General features: G+C 42.2%; 1 protein-coding gene across 1 annotated transcript; it reads right to left on the reverse strand.

The window, feature by feature from the left end:
- Window positions 1–2,792: 2,792 nt before the first annotated feature.
- LOC146672728 (uncharacterized) lies at window positions 2,793–7,872 on the reverse strand. Its single transcript, XM_085400903.1, has 4 exons — window positions 7,654–7,872; window positions 4,524–4,634; window positions 4,176–4,324; window positions 2,793–3,843 (listed from the first exon to the last, which is right to left on the reverse strand). Exons 1-4 carry the CDS (start codon window positions 7,741–7,743, stop codon window positions 2,793–2,795), a joined length of 1,401 nt encoding a protein of 466 aa, XP_085257029.1. The 5' UTR covers window positions 7,744–7,872.
- Window positions 7,873–21,105: the final 13,233 nt, after the last annotated feature.

Genomic DNA, 21,105 nt, shown 5'->3' on the forward strand with positions numbered 1-21,105 from the left:
GTGAAGAGGAGGCTGGGGGAGCTAGCCCTCGGGTTTGCCGGAAGATTGGCCTGCGATGTCACAACAGACATGGTCTGTAAAGGCATCGACCATTCAAGTGCTGATATGACAAAGTAAGTTAGTAAAACAATATGAAAGTTGTATCTTTTTTGGTATTATTTGTCATTTCCCCGTATTTGGGTTATTGGTGTAACATTGTTAATCTTACTTTCTAATAACAGACAGACCCTTCGCAAAATCCAACACAACCTTAAACATGAACTGACTGATTCCTCAACCTTCAGTTTGCTGACACACACCTTTGGCCCCGCTGCACTGGATTCTGTCATTTCGTTCCTGTGTGGAAAACTTGATCTTGTCTCTTAAATAATGAAACCTTTTGTGACTTTTGTTTGTTCTGTAAATCAGAATCTTGAAAATTGTTCACTGTTGTTCTAAGTTTGTGTTAACTATTTGGCAAAAATGATTGGTTCCTAATCCAAACAGCATAATGACTGTTCTAACACATATCTTAAAAATGCTACAAAGAAAGAAAATTATCACATATGTTTCAATATGAATGTAATTGTGTCACACTTGGTTTGTAGTAACTTTCCTGTTTTATTTTGAGTTTTGGTATGTTTACACTGTTGTCATTTTTATTTCCCTTGTGTTCGTCTTCCCTTATTAGTTTTACTGTATTTCATTAGTCTGATTTAATAACTTATAATTATTTACTTTCCAGTGTTTATATATGCTCCTCGTTTGGATTATTGTTTGTTTGAGTTCTGCCTGTCTTTTCTATTAAAGATTTGGACTTTCGGACTATTAGTGGACCTCGTAGGTTTTTATTCTGTGCAATTGGTAATTGACTGGGTTTAATTTAGTGGCCTGGAAAACAGGCCCCAGGGATCTGGTCATTTTAACCCCCTAAGACCCGAAATCTTCCATGGCATGCATTTTTAATTTCTCTTTGATATTTGGGCCAATTGGAACCCGATGAATGTAAAAACAAAGAGTTACCAGATTTTTTTTTTTTTTCTGAGAAAAATGAGAGCCACATATGAGGACATTCATTTGAAATTTCGACAGAACAGTTGCATAATAAAGTCCTCGTAACTGTATATCAGGCACTTGTTGATCAAGATTTAGTATTTTGGTCTAAATAACCCAAAATGTGATGTCCACATATGTGGACGCCAGGTCCTAGGAGGTTAAAGGCTGGAGTAAAATGTTAGAGCTATTTATACCTATGTAAACTTTTATACACTGGTTTTTACCTGTCTTGTTTCAGAAAGGTTTAAAAGGGTAATGTACACAGTTTATTTGTTTATTTATTTATTTGTTTGAATTCAACATATTTTATTAATGTAATTGAGCTTGAACACAGAAAAAACTGAATCAAATAATCATAAAATCAAATCACTTGCACTATACTGAAGTTTAATCTGCTCTGAGCTAATGCCGGTTTCCAACACTAATGATCGGGTGAAGGAGAGAGATGAGGGTGTGCACGGCCACTGGTGCTCTTATCCCCGTTCTGTGTGATACAATCCAACAGGAAAGCAGTCAAACCCTTGGACATTAGCCAAGTTAACGTTCACAAATATATACACGCAGAGGAACTCTGAGCCCCAATGTCAGCATTAGCACAAACATGCCACTTCATACCAAATCTCAGTGTGAGGTCAGGTGTTAGTCTCATTCCATTATTCTGGCTATATTTTCTTACTCATCATTACTATTAAACTTACACTTAAGACTAACTATTAACAAAATCACACCCCAATAACTCTGTTATTACACTTTGTATTTAATCATAAAAGGGCTGGATGTTGAAACGTTTTACTTCTATTTTGTATGAGCCGGGGGTTCTCAACAGCTGATACTCTGTCCAAAAAGTGACAGATATCGTTTTATGGAGCAAAAAACTTAAGAGCGCATATTTTATAAATAATACCAACAATTACAAATGCAGACCTTTAATAGTAATAAGTAATCCTTTATTTATAATTGTTACGTTCCCCCCGAAGGGGTCTAGGCATGCGAGTGAGGGGACCAGTAACAAATGAGTCCAGAACAGAATGAAAGGAAAACAGGTGTTTTTAGTAAATAAAATAGTCTTTATTATAGACAATCTTAACATAAAGAGCCGGCAACACAGTTTTACCAATAACACTTGGAAAAGGGAAAAAAAGAACACAACAACCAAACAAAAACTCCACACCACGAGGAGGCACTTCCAGGGGCCCACAAGCTCATCCTGTCACTAACAGCAGCTGGCTTTACTGCTGCCAAGGCCCACAAGCCCACACCACTCACGTAAAGCAGCTATACTGTTTCCACACTTCAGGCAGGCTAACTACACACCAAGAACACCCCACCCTGCTCACAGCTCATCCCCAGCTTATATGACCTCAGAGAGGTGATTGCTGACTGGGCCCAGGTGGTAAATAAGTCCAATGAGCAGCAGCTGTGTCCTGGGGAGAGAGAAGAGCAAGAGAGGAGGAGGCGGAGAAAAACACCACGCCCACACAAGGGCAGTATCAGGAGGCCCAGCTAGGGCCGTAACAATAATACATAGCAATATAAAAATAGTAACATATGAAAATATTACAATGGGCACAGATGAATTTGTATCAAAAACAGCAACCAAGCCAAAGTAATGAATAACACACATAAATAACTGCTTGAGAGAGCAAACAATTTCTTTTCATCTGTTCCTTGGCAGAAAGTAAAGACAGCTATTCAGCTTTAGGTTTCAATAAACAGAAGTAATGGATGCAGTCCCTTTGAAATGTCTACACAAAAGTCTACTTGTGCATATACTTAGCTTTAACTCTTCTCTTTTTTGTTTTGTATTCCAAAAGGTTTTCATTTTCTCCAGAGGATGTCTCTCTTCCAGTGGTTATCGACTGTTCACATTCATTTTCACAGACTGTTGGAATGTCGATGCTGGCCGAATGTTTCTTGCTAGAATGCAATGGCCTAATTTTGCATGCATTATCTGTCGTCTTTATTTCGTACTGGCATATACTTTTGCCTACTTCTTGTTTTGTTTTTAAGACATTTGTATGCAGTTCATCTATCATTGCAGTAATACCCTCTGGAATGAATGCCCACTGTTTAACTGTGTCTAAAACAGCATTGAGTTTTCCAACCGCATCTTCTGTGCATTTTTTGTCTGTGCTTTCAACTACAGGAGTGTCATTCAAAGTTGATAGAGGACTTTTCAGAGAGTTTTTCATTTTTTTAAAATGGCTACAAGCCACCTTCAGGCAAGCACATGTGTTATAGTGAGAGAACGTACAACAAGTGCACTGAAGTGTTTCAGCCGATGCAAAAAAACACAGATTTCCAAACAAACTTGGCATTTTTATCACTTTCAAGTCCTCACAGTGTACAGAGTAATGCCTTTCTTTCACTGCAATTCTTGCCAAGGTAGAAATGTCTGTTTCCATGTTTGGATAGATGTCATTGTCAACCTCTGCTAATTTTGCAAGTAACACTAGATGCTTGCAAAGAAGTCCTCGTAAGCCATATGTACAGTTGCAGTAGGACTCAACAGGGCAGACATCATACACTATGTCTTCTCTTGACTCAGATGGGACTTGATATGCATTAACTCCATGGCTGTTCTTGACTGTAATTTTAAGAGCCCAACCACTTTCCATCAGTCTTGAAGCAGAGTCTGAAACTTGAGACAAGGTGTCAGCAAACCTGTTTTTCATGCGGCCCACATCTTGCAGGGTTTTTATGACTGAGAAGTAGTCGTCGGCCTTCCCTAGGAGCACTTCAATCAGATCATCCAGACGCCTATTCTTGTAGCCAGATAAAAACTGGCATTTCAGGCGGTGGAAAAATCTGAAAAACAGTTATTTGAAATGATTAGTAACTGTAATTGAAGGAATTTAAAGTTTTAATCAAGACTGTATTATTTTTTAAAAAATTGGAATACCTATTGCACACGTCTTTTATAAAGGAATGCTCTGTGCCGGTTTAGCTCATTTAGGCAAATCCACCTACTCTGTTTTTTGTTGTGATAACATAAAAAACGCTGCTAGAATTTAAAGGATTTGCCTAAAACCTGTTCTGGCAATGACATGAAGAACCTACTCAGTTTAGCCTCTTGGATTAAAGCATAATATATTTTTTTCAGCAATACAATCGAATGAGGTCAAAATAATAAATCATACCTTTCAATCACATTGTTTGTTTCAGAACGAGCGTGACTGAAGCGACGGCCGTAGTCACACCACATGTGGCCAATGCCTTCCCAGTGCTTCTGAAAATACTGGCACACCAAAGGGTATTGCTTAAATGTCTGGCAGAACTCTCTCCTGTTCTACTGCACAGTGGGTGACACAATGATGGTCTGCACAGCTTAAGTACTTGTTTTGATAAGCAAGATAAGAAGCCAGTTTTAGAAATTGTTTCAAAAATCTATTTTGCATCTCTCTGTAACTTTTTTTTAGCAACTGAAAGTTATTATGCTCTTAGTGTAATCAAGAAATCAAAATGTGAAATAGACAAATTACACTTACAGATGTGCAAGCTTTCAGCTTACAAAAGAAAGAAATGATTTCATTTCTCTTTTGGGTGTTAGAAAGCCCATGGACCCCGGACTCTGATTTTGAAAGCCATCGATTAACAGCCTGTGAATGTAAGAGAAATAAAGTTAATCTGGAGAGAGAGACAGAGGAGCAGCTGTACAAAAAGCATAAAAGAAAGCTGACGTCCAAAAATAACTTTGTCACTCACTGGACAAGAGGACCTGTGCATTACAGAAATCAACCAGGCAAACATATTTTTAAATGTCAAAAAGAGCTTTGGGAAGCAGCCACCAGAAGATGAGTGCACTGTGGTCTTAAATGGATGGACATAGTCACTCAACATTTTATCCCTTTATATTCATTAACCTGAGTAGGTGAATATCACAATGAGGCAAATCATAACAACAGGACCCTGTTGTAAAAATGCAGGGCTCTAGACTAACTTTTTGTCATGGGCGTACCGGTACGCCTAACTTTAAAAAGTTAGGCGTACCGGCACAAAAGTTAGGCGGACACAAATTTTATAATAATTGATATAATATAATGTGTTTTTCTGGATACACTGTGCTTTTTCAGCATTCAAAGATTGATGACACCGTGTCAGAGCACTGGCTATGAATTTCAGAAGGATCAGGCCTTAACAGAAAAGTTAGCAATAGTTCTTTTCCTATTACAGCTACATCCACGTCTGTCGTGCCTAGGCTGCTCACTAGGGCTGGGTATCATCACTGATTTCTATAATCCATTCGATTCCGGTTTTCAAAGTCCCAATTCGATTCAACTTAGCCTCAGACAGTCAGAAATATTATACAGTGGGGCAAAAAAGTATTTAGTCAGCCACCGATTGTGCAAGTTCCCCCACCTAAAATGATGACAGAGGTCAGTAATTTGCACCAGAGGTACACTTCAACTGTGAGAGACAGAATGTGAAAAAAAAAAATCCATGAATCCACATGGTAGGATTTGTAAAGAATTTATTGGTAAATCAGGGTGGAAAATAAGTATTTGGTCAATAACAAAAATACAACTCAATACTTTGTAACATAACCTTTGTTGGCAATAACAGAGGTCAAACGTTTACTATAGGTCTTTACCAGGTTTGCACACACAGTAGCTGGTATTTTGGCCCATTCCTCCATGCAGATCTTCTCGAGAGCAGTGATGTTTTGGGGCTGTCGCCGAGCAACACAGACTTTCAACTCCCGCCACAGATTTTCTATGGGGTTGAGGTCTGGAGACTGGCTAGGCCACTCCAGGACTTTCAAATGCTTCTTACGGAGCCACTCCTTTGTTGCCCGGGCGGTGTGTTTTGGATCATTGTCATGTTGGAAGACCCAGCCTCGTTTCATCTTCAAAGTTCTCACTGATGGAAGGAGGTTTTGGCTCAAAATCTCACGATACATGGCCCCATTCATTCTGTCCTTAACACGGATCAGTCGTCCTGTCCCCTTGGCAGAAAAACAGCCCCATAGCATGATATTTCCACCCCCATGCTTCACAGTAGGTATGGTGTTCTTGGGATGCAACTCAGTATTCTTCGTCCTCCAAACACGACGAGTTGAGTTTATACCAAAAAGTTCTACTTTGGTTTCATCTGACCACATGACATTCTCCCAATCCTCTGCTGTATCATCCATGTGCTCTCTGGCAAACTTCAGACGGGCCTGGACATGCACTGGCTTCAGCAGCGGAACACGTCTGGCACTGCGGGATTTGATTCCCTGCCGTTGTAGTGTGTTACTGATGGTGACCTTTGTTACTTTGGTCCCAGCTCTCTGCAGGTCATTCACCAGGTCCCCCCGTGTGGTTCTGGGATCTTTGCTCACCGTTCTCATGATCATTTTGACCCCACGGGAGGAGATCCTGCGTGGAGCCCCAGATCGAGGGAGATTATCAGTGGTCTTGTATGTCTTCCATTTTCTGATGATTGCTCCCACAGTTGATTTTTTCACACCAAGCTGTCATCTGTCATCATTTTAAGTGGGGGAACTTGCACAATCGGTGGCTGACTAAATACTTTTTTGCCCCACTGTAACTCTGATCATTTATCAGTACTGACTTCATCAGAATTGTGAACATCACAGCAGATGCCTTTGTGTGAAAGTAACTGAGAATAAAACACAGAAAAACTTGAAGGAGATTTTCCTGGTCTGGCTTTTTATAGCAGATAACCTTAAAAATATTCTACAATGTTCTGCATATGAAGTTTAAATTTCTACAGTATTGAACAACAGAAAAAACAGGCTTTCTTGTCCGAGGTCATTTAAGTGAAAAAAAGAAAAGAAAAAGACAGCAGCCGCAGCGCTGTAAACAACGGTAGACTGGTGGGTAATAAGCGAATGAATAATACAGAAAACAGAGATTGGAGACGGGAAACTGTTCTTGAAGTACAGAGAGAGAGAGAGAGAGCTAGCTGTGCATGAAGTGCCATTTTAATAGTCGTGGAAGCAAAACAGCAAAATTCAGCTCGGTGAATTTTGGTTGGAGAGAGACAAAACCTGCAGCTCAGAATCAGCGCAAAAAGACGTAATCACAGCGCGGACCGCACGCTAAGCTCCGACAGCGTGTCCGTCTGCGGGCCGTCGGGTGAGAAAGCCGAGAAAGACAAAGTTGATTCTGATGCGTCGGTCCGCTCTGTGTTTACGTCTTTGTGTGGAGTCCGTGTACCTGCTCTCATCTGCTGTTTGGTTGTTGTTGAACTGGTTTTGTGAGCTTTAATCTGAGAATCTGGCGTTTCTGGCAAAACACAGTTATATTTAAAAGTCGATTCAGGATTTAATGAATTGATATCGCTTTATTCAAGCTACTCACCCCCCACTTCCACCTGCACTTTCCACTGGACCACGGCCTATCAGAGAGGTCCCGCCCCTGACTATCTCTGATTGGTTTAGTCCACGATAGGGGCAAAATGTGTGTCTGTTGTTGACCACAGGGAAGGTTGCATATTTATTTTTTTTTGCTACCCGAACAGTTGGTCGCACAGGTGCGACCAAATATTTTTTTTTAGTCGCACCACTGAAAAATTTGGTCGCATTTGCGACCAAATTGGTCGCACTCTAGAGCCCTGAAATGTGTTTCAGGTGCATCTTAGACAACGTGAAAAGAAAACAATGTGGTTTACCTGCAAGACATGGTACCAGCATAGAAGGATAGCTGACTCTGGAAAAACCTTCTGCAAAGCATTTATTTCCGCAAAGTCTTTGTCAACCATAAATGCTCTACAGAAAAAAAGAAAACACTAAATGAGATTAAACAGTATGAAAATGTTTTTGCTATCTCAAAGCACCACTTCAATGCCAAATTAAACATTTCAACTCACAAGTAGATATATAAAATACGGCATACAGCCTATAGGAATAACTTTAACAACTGGAAAGGAAAGTTTTTTGCAGCCCATGCTGCAGCTATAGCATTAGATTCTGGCATGTTATAACTTTTTTGAAAAGGAATTATTTCAAAATTAATAGCTGTCAATGTATTATTTACCTCGGGGAAGTTGGGAAATGCTCACAAACTATTCCAAGAACAGTTTTCAGGGTTTTCTGACTTTCGTTGCTGACAATAGCACATAGCCACAGGGACTCCATGCCCATGATCATCTCTTACAACAAGTGTGAATAAGGGAAATGAATACTGGTTAACGCAGTGCGTGGTGTCAACAAATACTAACTGTTTTGCATAGTTCTCCATGTTTGATTTCATTACAGGTGTCTGCAAAACAATCATTAGTTCTTGGTCAGATGTGTATGGTTGATAGAAGAGAACATGTTCTTGATGTTTTCCATTAAGTAAGGTATGTACACTTTGACTGTCTCCACAGTTAAAGTGCTTCTTCCTCATCATGCAGGTTCTAACACTGTCAATGTCACGTGGTGTGACAAAATGCTCTCTGTTGTGAAGATCTCTGTGTCCATGTTCTTTGGCCCATTTATGACATTCGGTTAGTATGATGGCTGGCTTAGTTCCAAGGGAAAGCAGTTCCTCAATCTTCCTCCTCAAATCACTGGAAATATTGTTGAAATGTGCGTCTTTTGGGTCCGAAGGATCATGCCCATCATGCTTATCATATGTACGAGTACTTTATGTTTGAGTACTTTAAATGAAACATAGGCCTTACAGCCCACTGCTCTGTAGCTGTTTCGACTTTTTTTTCCAGCTCTGATGCAGTTGAATTTGTAATAGTCTCTTTTCCTGTCTTTATCTGAGGCCACATTTAAACATTTATAATGTCCATGAAGGGTTAATGAGTTCAATTTTTCCAACACAACAATGAATGGGTCCTCCTGGCATTGTGACACATGCACACAAAGTTGTGTATCTTTTCCAGTTCTTTTTTTTTTCGTCATTCAGAACACTTCTTCTAATAATATCGTCCATTTCTGGTGGAAAAATAATAAAGGTTTAATTAGTCAGTATTGATTAATTCATTTTAACTTGTTTTGGGGTTTTTTGCAATACAATGTAAATATTAAATATAATATTAAATATATATATATATATATATTAGGGGTGCAACGATATTCGTATCGATATTGAACCGTTCGATACAGTGCTTTCGGTTCGGTACGCATATGTATCGAACAATACAACATTTGTAATTTATTTTGTTACGGGAGGGCTGTTAAGAGAGCCTCCGTACAAAAAAGAATAGGAGTTCTAGTAGGGACCAGCAACAAACCACCACGCACACACTGCAATGGGTTACACAAAATTTATTTGTTCTTCCTCTAGGCGAACTACCGGCTGAAGACAACTCCGGCCAGGGATCCGAAGCCCAAAGACCACCACGGTCCGAGTCCTTCGCCTAGTTACAAAACAGGGGAGAGAGGGTCACTGCACGAACATGCAACCAACACGGATCAATCCTGCAGCTCCCTCAAACAGGTTTGCCACCCACCTGTTTAGACTTTAACTTCGTTCCAGGCTGGGTCTCCACATCACCTCTTCCCAGAACTGGTCCGATTTTTCTTATTGGGGCACAGGAGGTCTCCAGTCTGGTGCTCGTTTTCCTCTCTTCCAGCACGTCCTCTCTTTCCCAGCACGTCCTCTCTTTTCCAGCACGTCCTCTCTTTTCCAGCACGTCCTCTCACAGCTCCATAGAAATGCGTCCTCCTTTCCACGTCCTCCGTTTCGTTAAAAGCAAAACCAGGCCAGGCAAAATAAAATCCTTTCCATTAAAAATGTGTGCACTTTATCCTCGATCTCCGGGGCTCTCTTACTTCACCGAAGTCCTACTAAAACCAACAACGCCACTTCCTGCTTCCTCTCCCCTTTATAAAGAGGAACTCCAATCGACCGCTCCCTGTATTCAACTCCGCCTCACTGGCAGCTGGGCTAGAGTAAAATCTCCCCTCCCACATAGGCACAACAACCGTAAATAAACACAAAAACATGCGATTAATCCAAAACAAACTCAAAAACAAAACCAACAAAACTTAGAGGGGGGGTTCTCTCCGTCCTTTCCCACCATGCTATACTCCGTAACAATTTTATCAACTTTTCTTCTGACGATGCTGTCTGTGTGGAGCGCTCAGTGAATCTGCGTTCGACTACTCCGCCTAGGCTGCACTGTCGAGCGCAGATCCACTGAGCGCTCCACACAGACAGCATAGTCAGAAGGAAGAGCGCAGGGCAAGCTAGCGAGGCAGAAGTTAAGCTCTTCTTGCAACATGGCAAATTGAACCTCCCCCACCCTCATTCAGATCTGGCGTTTGGAATTATTTTGGTTTTCATGTGACGTATGACCCTGACGGTAAGCGCATCATGGACTAAAGTAAAACAGTATGTTGGATGTGCCACACAATGCTCAATTACATGGGTGGGAGCTAGTGTGTTAGCGCAGTTAGCTCGTTAACGTGTTGGCTGTCTATCCCCATGCACGGGGCTATCAGGGGTAGCTCGTTAACGGAGATTTGCCGTGTTGTGGCGTTAAGGTCATTTTAACGAGGTTAACCTGAAAGCACTAGTGGGAACACAACGAATATGACTGCACATTTACGCCGACATCATCCTAGTGCAAAGATAAAAACAGCAAGCAGCATGCTACAAACTTTACCCGAGTCATTTAGACAGCCGTTAGCACATGATCCTCCTTATGGGGACCTGATGTGTTTAATATGCTGTTGAGAATATAGCCCAGAAGAAGCGGATAGTATAGCTTTTATTTTGGAAAGAGCCATTTCTCTGTAATAAACTCTCTTTTCCAAAGATGAGTGATTCCTCAATCAGATACAGGGCTCGCAAAATCGCTAGCCCGACGTCCTGGGGCTAGAGATTTTTTCAGTCGGGCTACCAAAATCTATCTCTGCCCTGCCCGTCCGGCTATTGTAGGAAGGAAAAATATATGTCAATGCTTTTGCATTCTTTCAGAAATGTAGCTGAGTAATTATGTCATTGGCATCGGTGAGCCACTGTCAATATGTGACATATTGAAATCGCGTTTGAATTTGCGCTTGTTTTTTGCTTTCACTTTGCAATCGCGTGAACTGTGTATAGAGAGCGACAGCACTGATTGGTGAGTGATGATAATTTGTGCACCAATTCCTCTGACATCGTCTTATTAATTGTTAGCTTACTACGCAAACATGACAAGTGAAATCTCCCGCAGCAAGCTTAAACATGTGAGAGGTTGATTGCGCAGAGAATCGCTGAGCTTATGTGAGTGCGTGTAAAAGCAGCAGGATTTATATTTCAGTTCTGCTGAGCCAAATAAGACAGGTCAGGGTGAAGAAGTGACAGCCAAAGAAAAGCTTACCACAAAACGGAGAAGTTATGACAAATCAGACTATGAGGCAAAAAGAAAGTGCAGCTTTATGGTTTCTTTTTTTTTTTTTTTTTTTTCTTTCTAAATGACATCAGAAACAGCAGTATGCGACATTACGTGATGGCAGAGCTTCAGTTCATCCTTTGTCATTTTTTTTTTTTTTAAATAAATAGGACAGGGGGAATGAATGAGAGAAAGAGGGGGAGAGAAAGAAAGAAAACCAAAGGGGAGAAGAGACGGTGAGAAGGGGGGGGAAGAGAGAGAAAAAAAAAAAAAAAGAACTCCTGGGTCACCTGTATGGAGAAAAAAAAAAACAAACAAAAAAAACAAACAGAGGAGACAGCAAACAACAAAGAGCAACATAATAATAGAGAAAACAAAGCACCATCACAATAAACTAGCTAGTCATAGATATCAATATTTACTAAATAATAAACGATATTGTGCAGCACGCAAGATAGACAGCGCACAGTGTGCTTTGAGGCAGCAGCCAAGAAAGCTTTAGTCCGCGTCTGTGAATACCCATGTGTGCATACCTGTGTGGATCAGCATGCTTGCATTCCAAAGGTTTCTCCATGTAATGATCTGCTAGGGAGTGTGGGGGGGCCACAGCCCCGTCCTCCAGGGTGTGAAGTGGGTATGGAGGAGATCAAAACTCCAGACATCCAGAGGCCCCCAGAACACAAGAGACCATGGAAGACCAACAGAGGGGCAGCCGCGCCACTGTTCCAGTAAGAGCTGAGGAGAGTCCCAGATGAGGGCTCGCCCAGCAGCCGCGGAGCAGAAGTCAGGGGGAGTTGCAGTGACGCGCCCGTGAGCTCCGCCGGCCCCCAGCTGCGCCTGAGTGACCGAGCCCCAGGCCGAGAGGCCGGGGGCACCCCACCTCCAAAGGGGCCCGAGCGAGCCCCAGGCCCCAGGCCCCGACAAGCGGCCGCCAAGGAGTGAGCCGGTGTGTACCCGGACGCCCACCCCCAGACACAAAGAACCACCAACACACCGACACCTGAGGGAGTCCGCCACCGGCAGGGGAAGTGGTGGTGGGTGGAGATAGGCCTCCAAACCTTGGAGGGCCTGAGGTGTCCCCAGAGAGGTGGCGTCTGATACCCAACCTGACATATAGACACAGACATACAGGCACACACAGACACAAACATCCATTCCCACCCTCATGCTCTCATATGCACTTACTCCACACTCAACCAACGTGGAGACAGACATAAAGAGACGTTGTACACACGATCACACTCCCCAAGCGTACTCTACAAACCGGGTCTAGGTGCCCCCGCCCCTGGAGGGGGGGAACTGCACCCAGACCCAGGTGGTGTTTCCCTTTTCCCTGCGGTGGGGAGAGGCAGACCACCCCGACTCCGCAGCAGCAGGGAGGCCCCACACCCCAGACCGCAGTCGGACGGCCAACTCCTCCTAGCCCTCCCGCTCCAGCAGGCCGCAGAGAATGGGGGTGGGAGAAGACTCCAAACCTCCCTCCACCCGCTCATTGTAGTGTTGATGCATATGTGTTCTAAGGTGCAATTAAAACCCAGGAGGGCATGGAGCTTTATGGTTTCATGGACAAAAGAATTTCTGTGGCTGCGATATGATGAGCTATATAACCAGGGCTGCACATAAGTGGTCCGCAGGTACGCATTCGCTGTCAAAATAAAAAACACGCACAAGGGTTAGGGTTAAATTTAAAAACTGTACTTTTGAGTTAAAATATATATTTATAATTTTAATAAATGACAAATTAAAAAGGCATGAATATTTTATTTTGTATCGAAAAAATATCGAACTGTGACACCAAAGTATCGAACCGAACCATGAATTTTGTGTATCGTTGCACCCCTAATATATGTATATATATATATATATATATATATATATATATATATATATATATATATATATATATATATATATATATATATATATATATATGATATAAAACAAACAGGGGCTAAAAGAAGCTAAACTTTAATGTGGCATGTCTCTGGATACTTTAACATGATGTCCCAGGGACAACTTCTACATGATGTCCCAGGGACAACATTTACGCGATGTCCCAGGGACAACATTTACGCGATGTCCCAGAGACAACATTTACACCATGTCCCTGGGACAACATTTACGCGATGTCCCAGGGACAACATTTACACCATGTCCCTGGAACAACATTTACGCGATGTCCCAGAGACAACATTTACACCATGTCCCTGGGACAACATTTACGCGATGTCCCAGGGACAACATTTACGCGATGTCCCAGAGACAACATTTACACCATGTCCCTGGGACAACATTTACACCATGTCCCTGGGACAACATTTACGTGATGTCCCTGGGACAACATTTACGTGATGTCCCAGGGACAACATTTACGCGATGTCCCAGAGACAACATTAACACCATGTCCCTGGGACAACATTTACGCGATGTCCCAGAGACAACATTAACACCATGTCCCTGGGACAACATTTACGCGATGTCCCAGAGACAACATTTACACCATGTCCCTGGGACAACATTTACACCATGTCCCTGGGACAACATCTACGCGATGTCCCAGGACAAATTTGTAAATTTCTGGATTACTGTTAATCTCCATAGAATCAAGAACTCATGTCCAGTTTCACAGCTATGGACCAGTTAATTATGTTTCCAGGTGATAGTTTGATTCATAGATTCAGCACACAGCCATTAGTCTAGGCCTTTTAGTCCAGATTCTCTTCACTTATGTTTGTAAAATGATCAGGGAAGCTACTGCAATTTTGCCTGACATTGTTATGACAGCTATATTCACCTGTATATTTATTATATATCATAATATATTGACGGGAGAGGTATATTCACCTGTACTTTCATAATAAATCATAATACATTGACACGCAATTCTCTGTCTGGAGAACACTGGTTCGCAAGTAGCCTATCACTAGCAAACAAACAGCTATCCATTTCAAGGAAAACATATGTATTATGCTTACCGTTTATTAAAGAAAAGTATCTTGAGAGGAATTGAAATTGCTGGATCAGCGGACAAAAGGCGGTTTCTCGAAGAACTTTTTTTTTTTTTTTTTTTTTAACGCGGGTATTTTTCGAAGTCGCAAAAGTATGACGTCACAAGAAGGTGATTGGTTACTTGTAATGTGGACCCTGGAACAACATTTATTATGATGATGTGGGAACAACACCGACATGAGGATATCAGATCGTGCCGAGTATGGCTGTGATGGCATGCCACACATGGTAAGCTCCAGGGCCATGCAGAGAGCTTTAAAGGGGCGGGTGCTCAAAGTTAAAAAGGGGCACATTGAACCAGGTTGAATAACAACAACACACATTCATCAAGAATCTAATGCTAGTGCTTGGAACCATAAGGCAACAAAAAACTGTGAGAAATAATTTAGGCTCTGCCTGTGAATCACTCTTTGCTTCTCTTCTTCCTTCCATCCCATCATTTCATACATCACTCTCCACTTGCTGTCTATGTGAGAACAAGGCACAACTTGCTATTGCAATAAACTATAATCTAATTATCCACACCTAACAACTCTTGCACTTAATCTATAATAAAATGATGACAGAAAAATGTTATAGCACTGCCTTTAGTAGCCTCACACAGCTCCTGCTGTTTCCTCCTCATGTCCTTACCAGCCATGTCTGCACAATGTTATATCATGAGGAATAATTTTTTTTTAAAATCCATCTAAATAAAACACACACATGCACACACACACAGTGACATTTTAGACCTTCTTCAGAATACTGTATATACTATGGGCATCATGGTGCTGATCCAGAATCCTTACATTATTATTTATTACTAGAGCTACAATAATAAAGCAAAGAGGAGGGGGAAGTAATAAATATGAAATAATGTCATTATGATGATTCCATTTGTTTCACTATCCACTCTGTGCAGGGCAAAGCTTATTACATGTTTAAACTGTAGAGATACAATCATTTTACTGCTGTAAAATCCAAATTTTGTCTTATTTAAAATATAAATCTAATATAATCTGCTTCTTAATGTATGTTCTTTAAAATACAGCGTGTGTTTTTTAAAATATTATAATAATGCATAATTATGTGGACATGCATATTAGATCGTTTTTAGTGAAATATAATCCCTCCAGAAAGGCAGGAAAAGCCCGGAAACTTACTTTAAAACCAAATATGTTCCCTAAAACGGTGACAGAGCTATAGACCCATGACAGCCTTACACAGGTAGCCAGCAGCTATGACCAGCACTACTTGTGCAGTTAATAAAAGGACAGGTAATGTTTGTCGGGCTGTTGCACACACAGCACGCTCGTTTGTTTCAGTTCGTCAGTTGCCACAAGACAGCTTACCAACGTGTACGTAATAAGCTGATACTCCTGTGTGCTACACACTACAGTGTACGCTGTACACCTACTTACTGGTTGTGTCGCATCAGTCTGTGTCTCTGAGTTAACTTGTGTTTCCCCTACAGCTCCGGACTGCTAAAAATGCGCGTGCTCTTTGTGAGCTCGTTCCCGGCTCGTAACCAGCGCGTTCTGCCGTCAAGGGCGATCATTGGTTAGATGTGATCATGTGACTGATGCAAGCCAGATCCTTTTATTTAGCAAAACTGTGATTAATAGTTAAATATTATTGTTGAGGGGCACAGACAGGACTCTGCACGCACACACACATTAAAATAATAATAATTTTTTTTTTTAAAAAGTTGCCTTATCAAAAGGGCACTTTGGGCACCCATCAGGAAAGGGGCGGGTGCTTATGCTTTACTGCTTGGTCCCCGACAATGGCAGTCCAGTCTCCCTGCAGCACAGACTGCACTGCCCATGATGCTACATTCTGCATTTTGCCTATTAGCTTAGCACAACAACAACAACAACAAAAAGGTGCTCTCTCACCCAGGAAACACGCAGAGCGAGAGCGTCATCCTGTAACCATGGCAACCGCAATGCTGCCGCCTGGAACGACAGAACGTAGCTGTAAAACAAAACCGAAACAGTCCTGACCCGCCACAATATGAAACAGGAAAGTACCACCGTGTAATCCATTTATTTCAACAAAGTAACTGTATTCTAAGTACCACCTTTTTAAACGGTAACTGTAACGGAATACAGTTACTCATATTTTGTAATTTAAAAACGTCACGGCGGTACATGTATTCCGTTACTCCCCAACACTGTTTACTGCCTCAGACTTTTGACCTTCATATTTGAAAATCTTCTGTGTACGGTGTTTTCAGCATTCTGAAAAATAACAAAGGAAATATTTACATGAGGTCTGTAAAACTGAAGAAAATGAAAGAATGAAACAAAATGAAAAAAGAAATCTTATCAAACTTCACGAACCTGTCATGTGTTTTGTACATTTACAATAACATAACGTCTAACCTTTCCTTTTCCTTTTTTTGGTTGGGACATCCGAGGTGTACGCCGTAGAAATTGAGGGAGATGCAGGAAGTGGAGATGAAGAGGAGGATGCAGGAGGAAGCAGAGATGAAGAGGTGGATGCAGGAGGAAGCAGAGATGAAGAGGAGGATGCAGGAGGAAGCAGAGATGAAGAGGAGGATGCAGGAGGAAGCAGAGATGAAGAGGAGGATGCAGGAGGAAGCAGGGATGAAGAGGAGGATGCAGGAGGAAGCAGAGATGAAGAGGAGGATGCAGGAGGAAGCAGAGATGAAGAGGAGGATGCAGGAGGAAGCAGAGATGAAGAGGAGGATGCAGGAGGAAGCAGGGATGAACAGGAAGATGCAGGAGGAAGCAGAGATGAAGAGGAGGAAGCAGGAAGAAGCAGAGATGAAGAGGAGGATGCAGGAGGAAGCAGAGATGAAGAGGAGGATGCAGGAGGAAGCAGAGATGAAGAGGAGGATGCAGGAGGAAGCAGAGATGAAGAGGAGGATGCAGGAGGAAGCAGAGATGAAGAGGAGGATGCAGGAGGAAGCAGAGACGAAGAGGAGGATGCAGGAGGAAGCAGAGATGAAGAGGAGGATGCAGGAGGAAGCAGAGACAGAGAGGAAGATGCAGGAGGAAGCAGAGATGAAGAGGAGGATGCAGGAGGAAGCAGAGATGAAGAGGAGGATGCAGGAGGAAGCAGAGATGAAGAGGAGGATGCAGGAGGAAGCAGAGACGAAGAGGAGGATGCAGGAGGAAGCAGAGATGAAGAGGAGGATGCAGGAGGAAGCAGAGACAGAGAGGAGGATGCAGGAGGAAGCAGAGATGAAGAGGAGGATGCAGGAGGAAGCAGAGATGAAGAGGAGGATGCAGGAGGAAGCAGAGATGAAGAGGAGGATGCAGGAGGAAGCAGAGATGAAGAGGAGGATGCAGGAGGAAGCAGAGACGAAGAGGAGGATGCAGGAGGAAGCAGAGATGAAGAGGAGGATGCAGGAGGAAGCAGAGACAGAGAGGAGGATGCAGGAGGAAGCAGAGATGAAGAGGAGGATGCAGGAGGAAGCAGAGATGAAGAGGAGGATGCAGGAGGAAGCAGAGACAGAGAGGAACATGCAGGAGGAAGCAGAGATGAAGAGGAGGATGCAGGAGGAAGCAGAGATGAAGAGGAGGATGCAGGAGGAAGCAGAGACAGAGAGGAAGATGCAGGAGGAAGCAGAGATGAAGAGGAGGATGCAGGAGGAAGCAGAGACAGAGAGGAGGATGCAGGAGGAAGCAGAGATGAAGAGGAGGATGCAGGAGGCTGACAGAGATGAAGAGGAGGATGCAGGAGGAAGCAGAGATGAAGAGGAGGATGCAGGAGGAAGCAGAGATGAAGAGGAGGATGCAGGAGGAAGCAGAGACAGAGAGGAGGATGCAGGAGGAAGCAGAGATGAAGAGGAGGATGCAGGAGGCTGACAGATGAAGATGTTGGTTCAGGCTCTAAATGAAGAATAAATTGCTGGTTTAGAGCCTCTGGGTCTGGGACTGGTCCAGCATCCACACTGTCAGCAGAGGATGGTCCAGCTGCTGGTGGAGAACTTTTAGCAGGAGGTGAAACTTGTAATTCTGCAAAATTTTAAATACTAAATATTCATTAAAAGGGGTTGAAAATGTACAGGACACATAAACACATAATAAGTAGTGATTTGCATGTTTTCAGTTAGGTTTTTACTAAAGTTACAACTTGTAAATATTGGCATCAAGTAAGTCATCTCACACCCTCACTGACCCAAATCATTCAGTACAAGTGCCCTCGGGGGTAGTGTGACATCTGTAGTGCTTTTCTACATTGTACATTAATAAATTAATGAGTGTGACTATAAATCCAGAGAGCTAATGACTTTTATCCTCTGATGACACTACTTTCCTGAATTTGTAGTGCACAACATTTGACACTTCAACCTAGTACTGTGACTTAAGAGTTTTGTACAGTGGTGATGCTAACGACCTCAGGGAGGTAATCAGGTGACCTCTTAAGAAGTATATAAGTGTATAAGAATCTTTGTGTTCATATTGGTAACATGTTTACATATGTACTTGTTATACTAGAAAGTCTCAAAGAGAATTATCAGGTGTGGTGTTCGAGAAGATTTGTACAATTACATTTGTATAAACATCAGTGAGAAAGACCATAATATACACACACACACACACATATACAAAATTGTTAAGTCAGGTAACACCAGAGGTTCACGATGGCTAGCTTTGGTGATGTGAACGCCACATGGGGAGGTAATAAGGCAGATATTGTCATGGTCCTGGGTCGGCGACCCAGCGCTTTGTGTTTACTATTATTATTTTCTAGTTTATTCTGTTTTGTATTTGTTCTTAGTGTTTTCTTCATCGCTACCTGTGTCATCCCTCTGTGCTCTGTTCGGGTCCCCGAGTTTTGTGTTGTAAAACAGTCTGTGTGTTTCCTATTTTACTTTGTAGGTCTGTGTCCCATTAGTTCCAGCTGTGTCCCCTCCTGTGTGTCATTTCCTGATTACCTGATGTGTGTATTTATACTGTGTGTCTGCTCCTCGTCGCGTCGTCTGTGTCCATCCTCCGTGTTACTCTGTGAACCTTCTGTGTACTCTGCATTATTCCGTGTTCACCATGTCTCTCTGCGCCTCGCCCCATGTCCTCCTTTTGTGTTAGTTTTCCCAGTTTAGGTTTATGTTCTGTTCTGCCCACATCTTGGTTTTGTTCACTATAAATAAATCCCACTTGCACCTCCACCACTGTCTGCCATTGGATCCTCCTTTCTCACCTTCACACGACTGCTGCCCCAGTCGTGACATATATAACACTATTTTCATGTTAGCCACAGGACATGTAGGGCAGCTGTCACCTCACAGCAAGAAGGTTACTGGTCTGAAACTTGGCTGAATAATAGAATAGAATAGAACAGAATAGAGTAGAGTTGAAAAGAATAGCTGGTGACTCTGAACTATCCTCGTCTTCACCATCTTGTTTGTCTCTATGTACCTTGTGGTGAACTGCCTACTTATCTAGGGTGTACCATGAGTATCACCCAAAGACAGCTACACTGTTAAAAAAAAACATCTTAAAAAAACAGTAACATTCCGGCAGCTGGGGCGCCAAAATACTACCGTAAAATATCAGAAAATAACTTCCTCATAAAAATACGGTTATTTCCAGTAATGACAATACAGTTTGTTGTAGTTTTAACGTGATCAAACAATGAAATTACCTATAAACAAGGTCAATGAATGTGGCAATATGAAGAATAATAATACGAAAATGTACAGAAATATACAGTTAACAGTTGGTTTAAATAATAATTGATTGCATGCCCTGGGATAGACTGACAGAGGCGAGGCTGCCATACCGCACCATCAGCCATCACCAGTAGGCGGTAGGTGAAGAGTCTTGACCACGGACACAATACTGAGAGTGTCCGAGCCGGGGCTCCAACCGGCAACCTTCTGATCACAAGGCGAACTGCCAACTCTTGAGCCACGATCGCCCTAAATAGCAATGATAATAATACTTATGTGATGTAACACAAGCTTATAGGAATCATGTTATATCAGCCCGTTCTCACTCCCCGGGCGTAACATGGTGACGTTTTGTCACGTCCCGCGGCGTTCTTGAGGAACGCGGAAGGAGACCTTCCGCATTCTTATGGTATGCGCCGGGTTATGGATGAAATACAGTGGAATGACGCTCCCGCGGTAATAGACGTTCCAGCCCTGTATTCTAGCCCTAAACCTAACCTTATCCCATAACCTTATTCCTGACCTTAACCAGGACTGTAATGACGTTCAATAGCGTGTTTCTAAGCGATTTGAAGAGAAAGAGCGAACATGTGTAGATTGAGTCCAGACGGTTCTCACATGTCCTCATTTTTCCGAGGTCATCATTTAGGAACGTGGTGGGTAGCCGAAAACGTAATATGTTGAAGATTTGTCACCTAGCGTAAAATGTTACGCTTTGTGAGAACGTGTTGGGCTTCCCCACATATTCCAACCTGATACAGCAGAACTGATCAGAAAAGAAAAAGAGGGGTCAGGAAAGGGTTTTTTTTTTTTTCAGAAGTTGGAAGCTAACTTGGACTCTTTACTACCATAACGAAATTTCAAATGTAGGAGAATCAAAATCCAAAATAACAACAATTCAGTTTAGTTCAAATCTGACTTTTAATAAGGAGACAGCTTAGAGCCAACAGAACAATAAAATGATGAAACAGAAAAATAATAATATAGAAAATCACATTGTAATCAGAGATTCAAACAGACAAGAACAACAATGGCTCCACAAAGTAAATATTTACATTAAGTAAATCCTTTCAGCCCAAGAGCAGATGCAAAAATATGAGGAAATACTTTTTCTTTCCTTTCTTACTGCTTATTTCTAATATTTGGCTTACATTTGCAAAAGGCTAAAA

Source organism: Rhamphochromis longiceps, linkage group LG3 (assembly GCF_057381845.1).
Source record: "Rhamphochromis longiceps isolate RC_006_pf linkage group LG3, R_longiceps_female_GT1.1, whole genome shotgun sequence".
Classification (NCBI taxonomy): Eukaryota; Metazoa; Chordata; class Actinopteri; order Cichliformes; family Cichlidae; genus Rhamphochromis; species Rhamphochromis longiceps.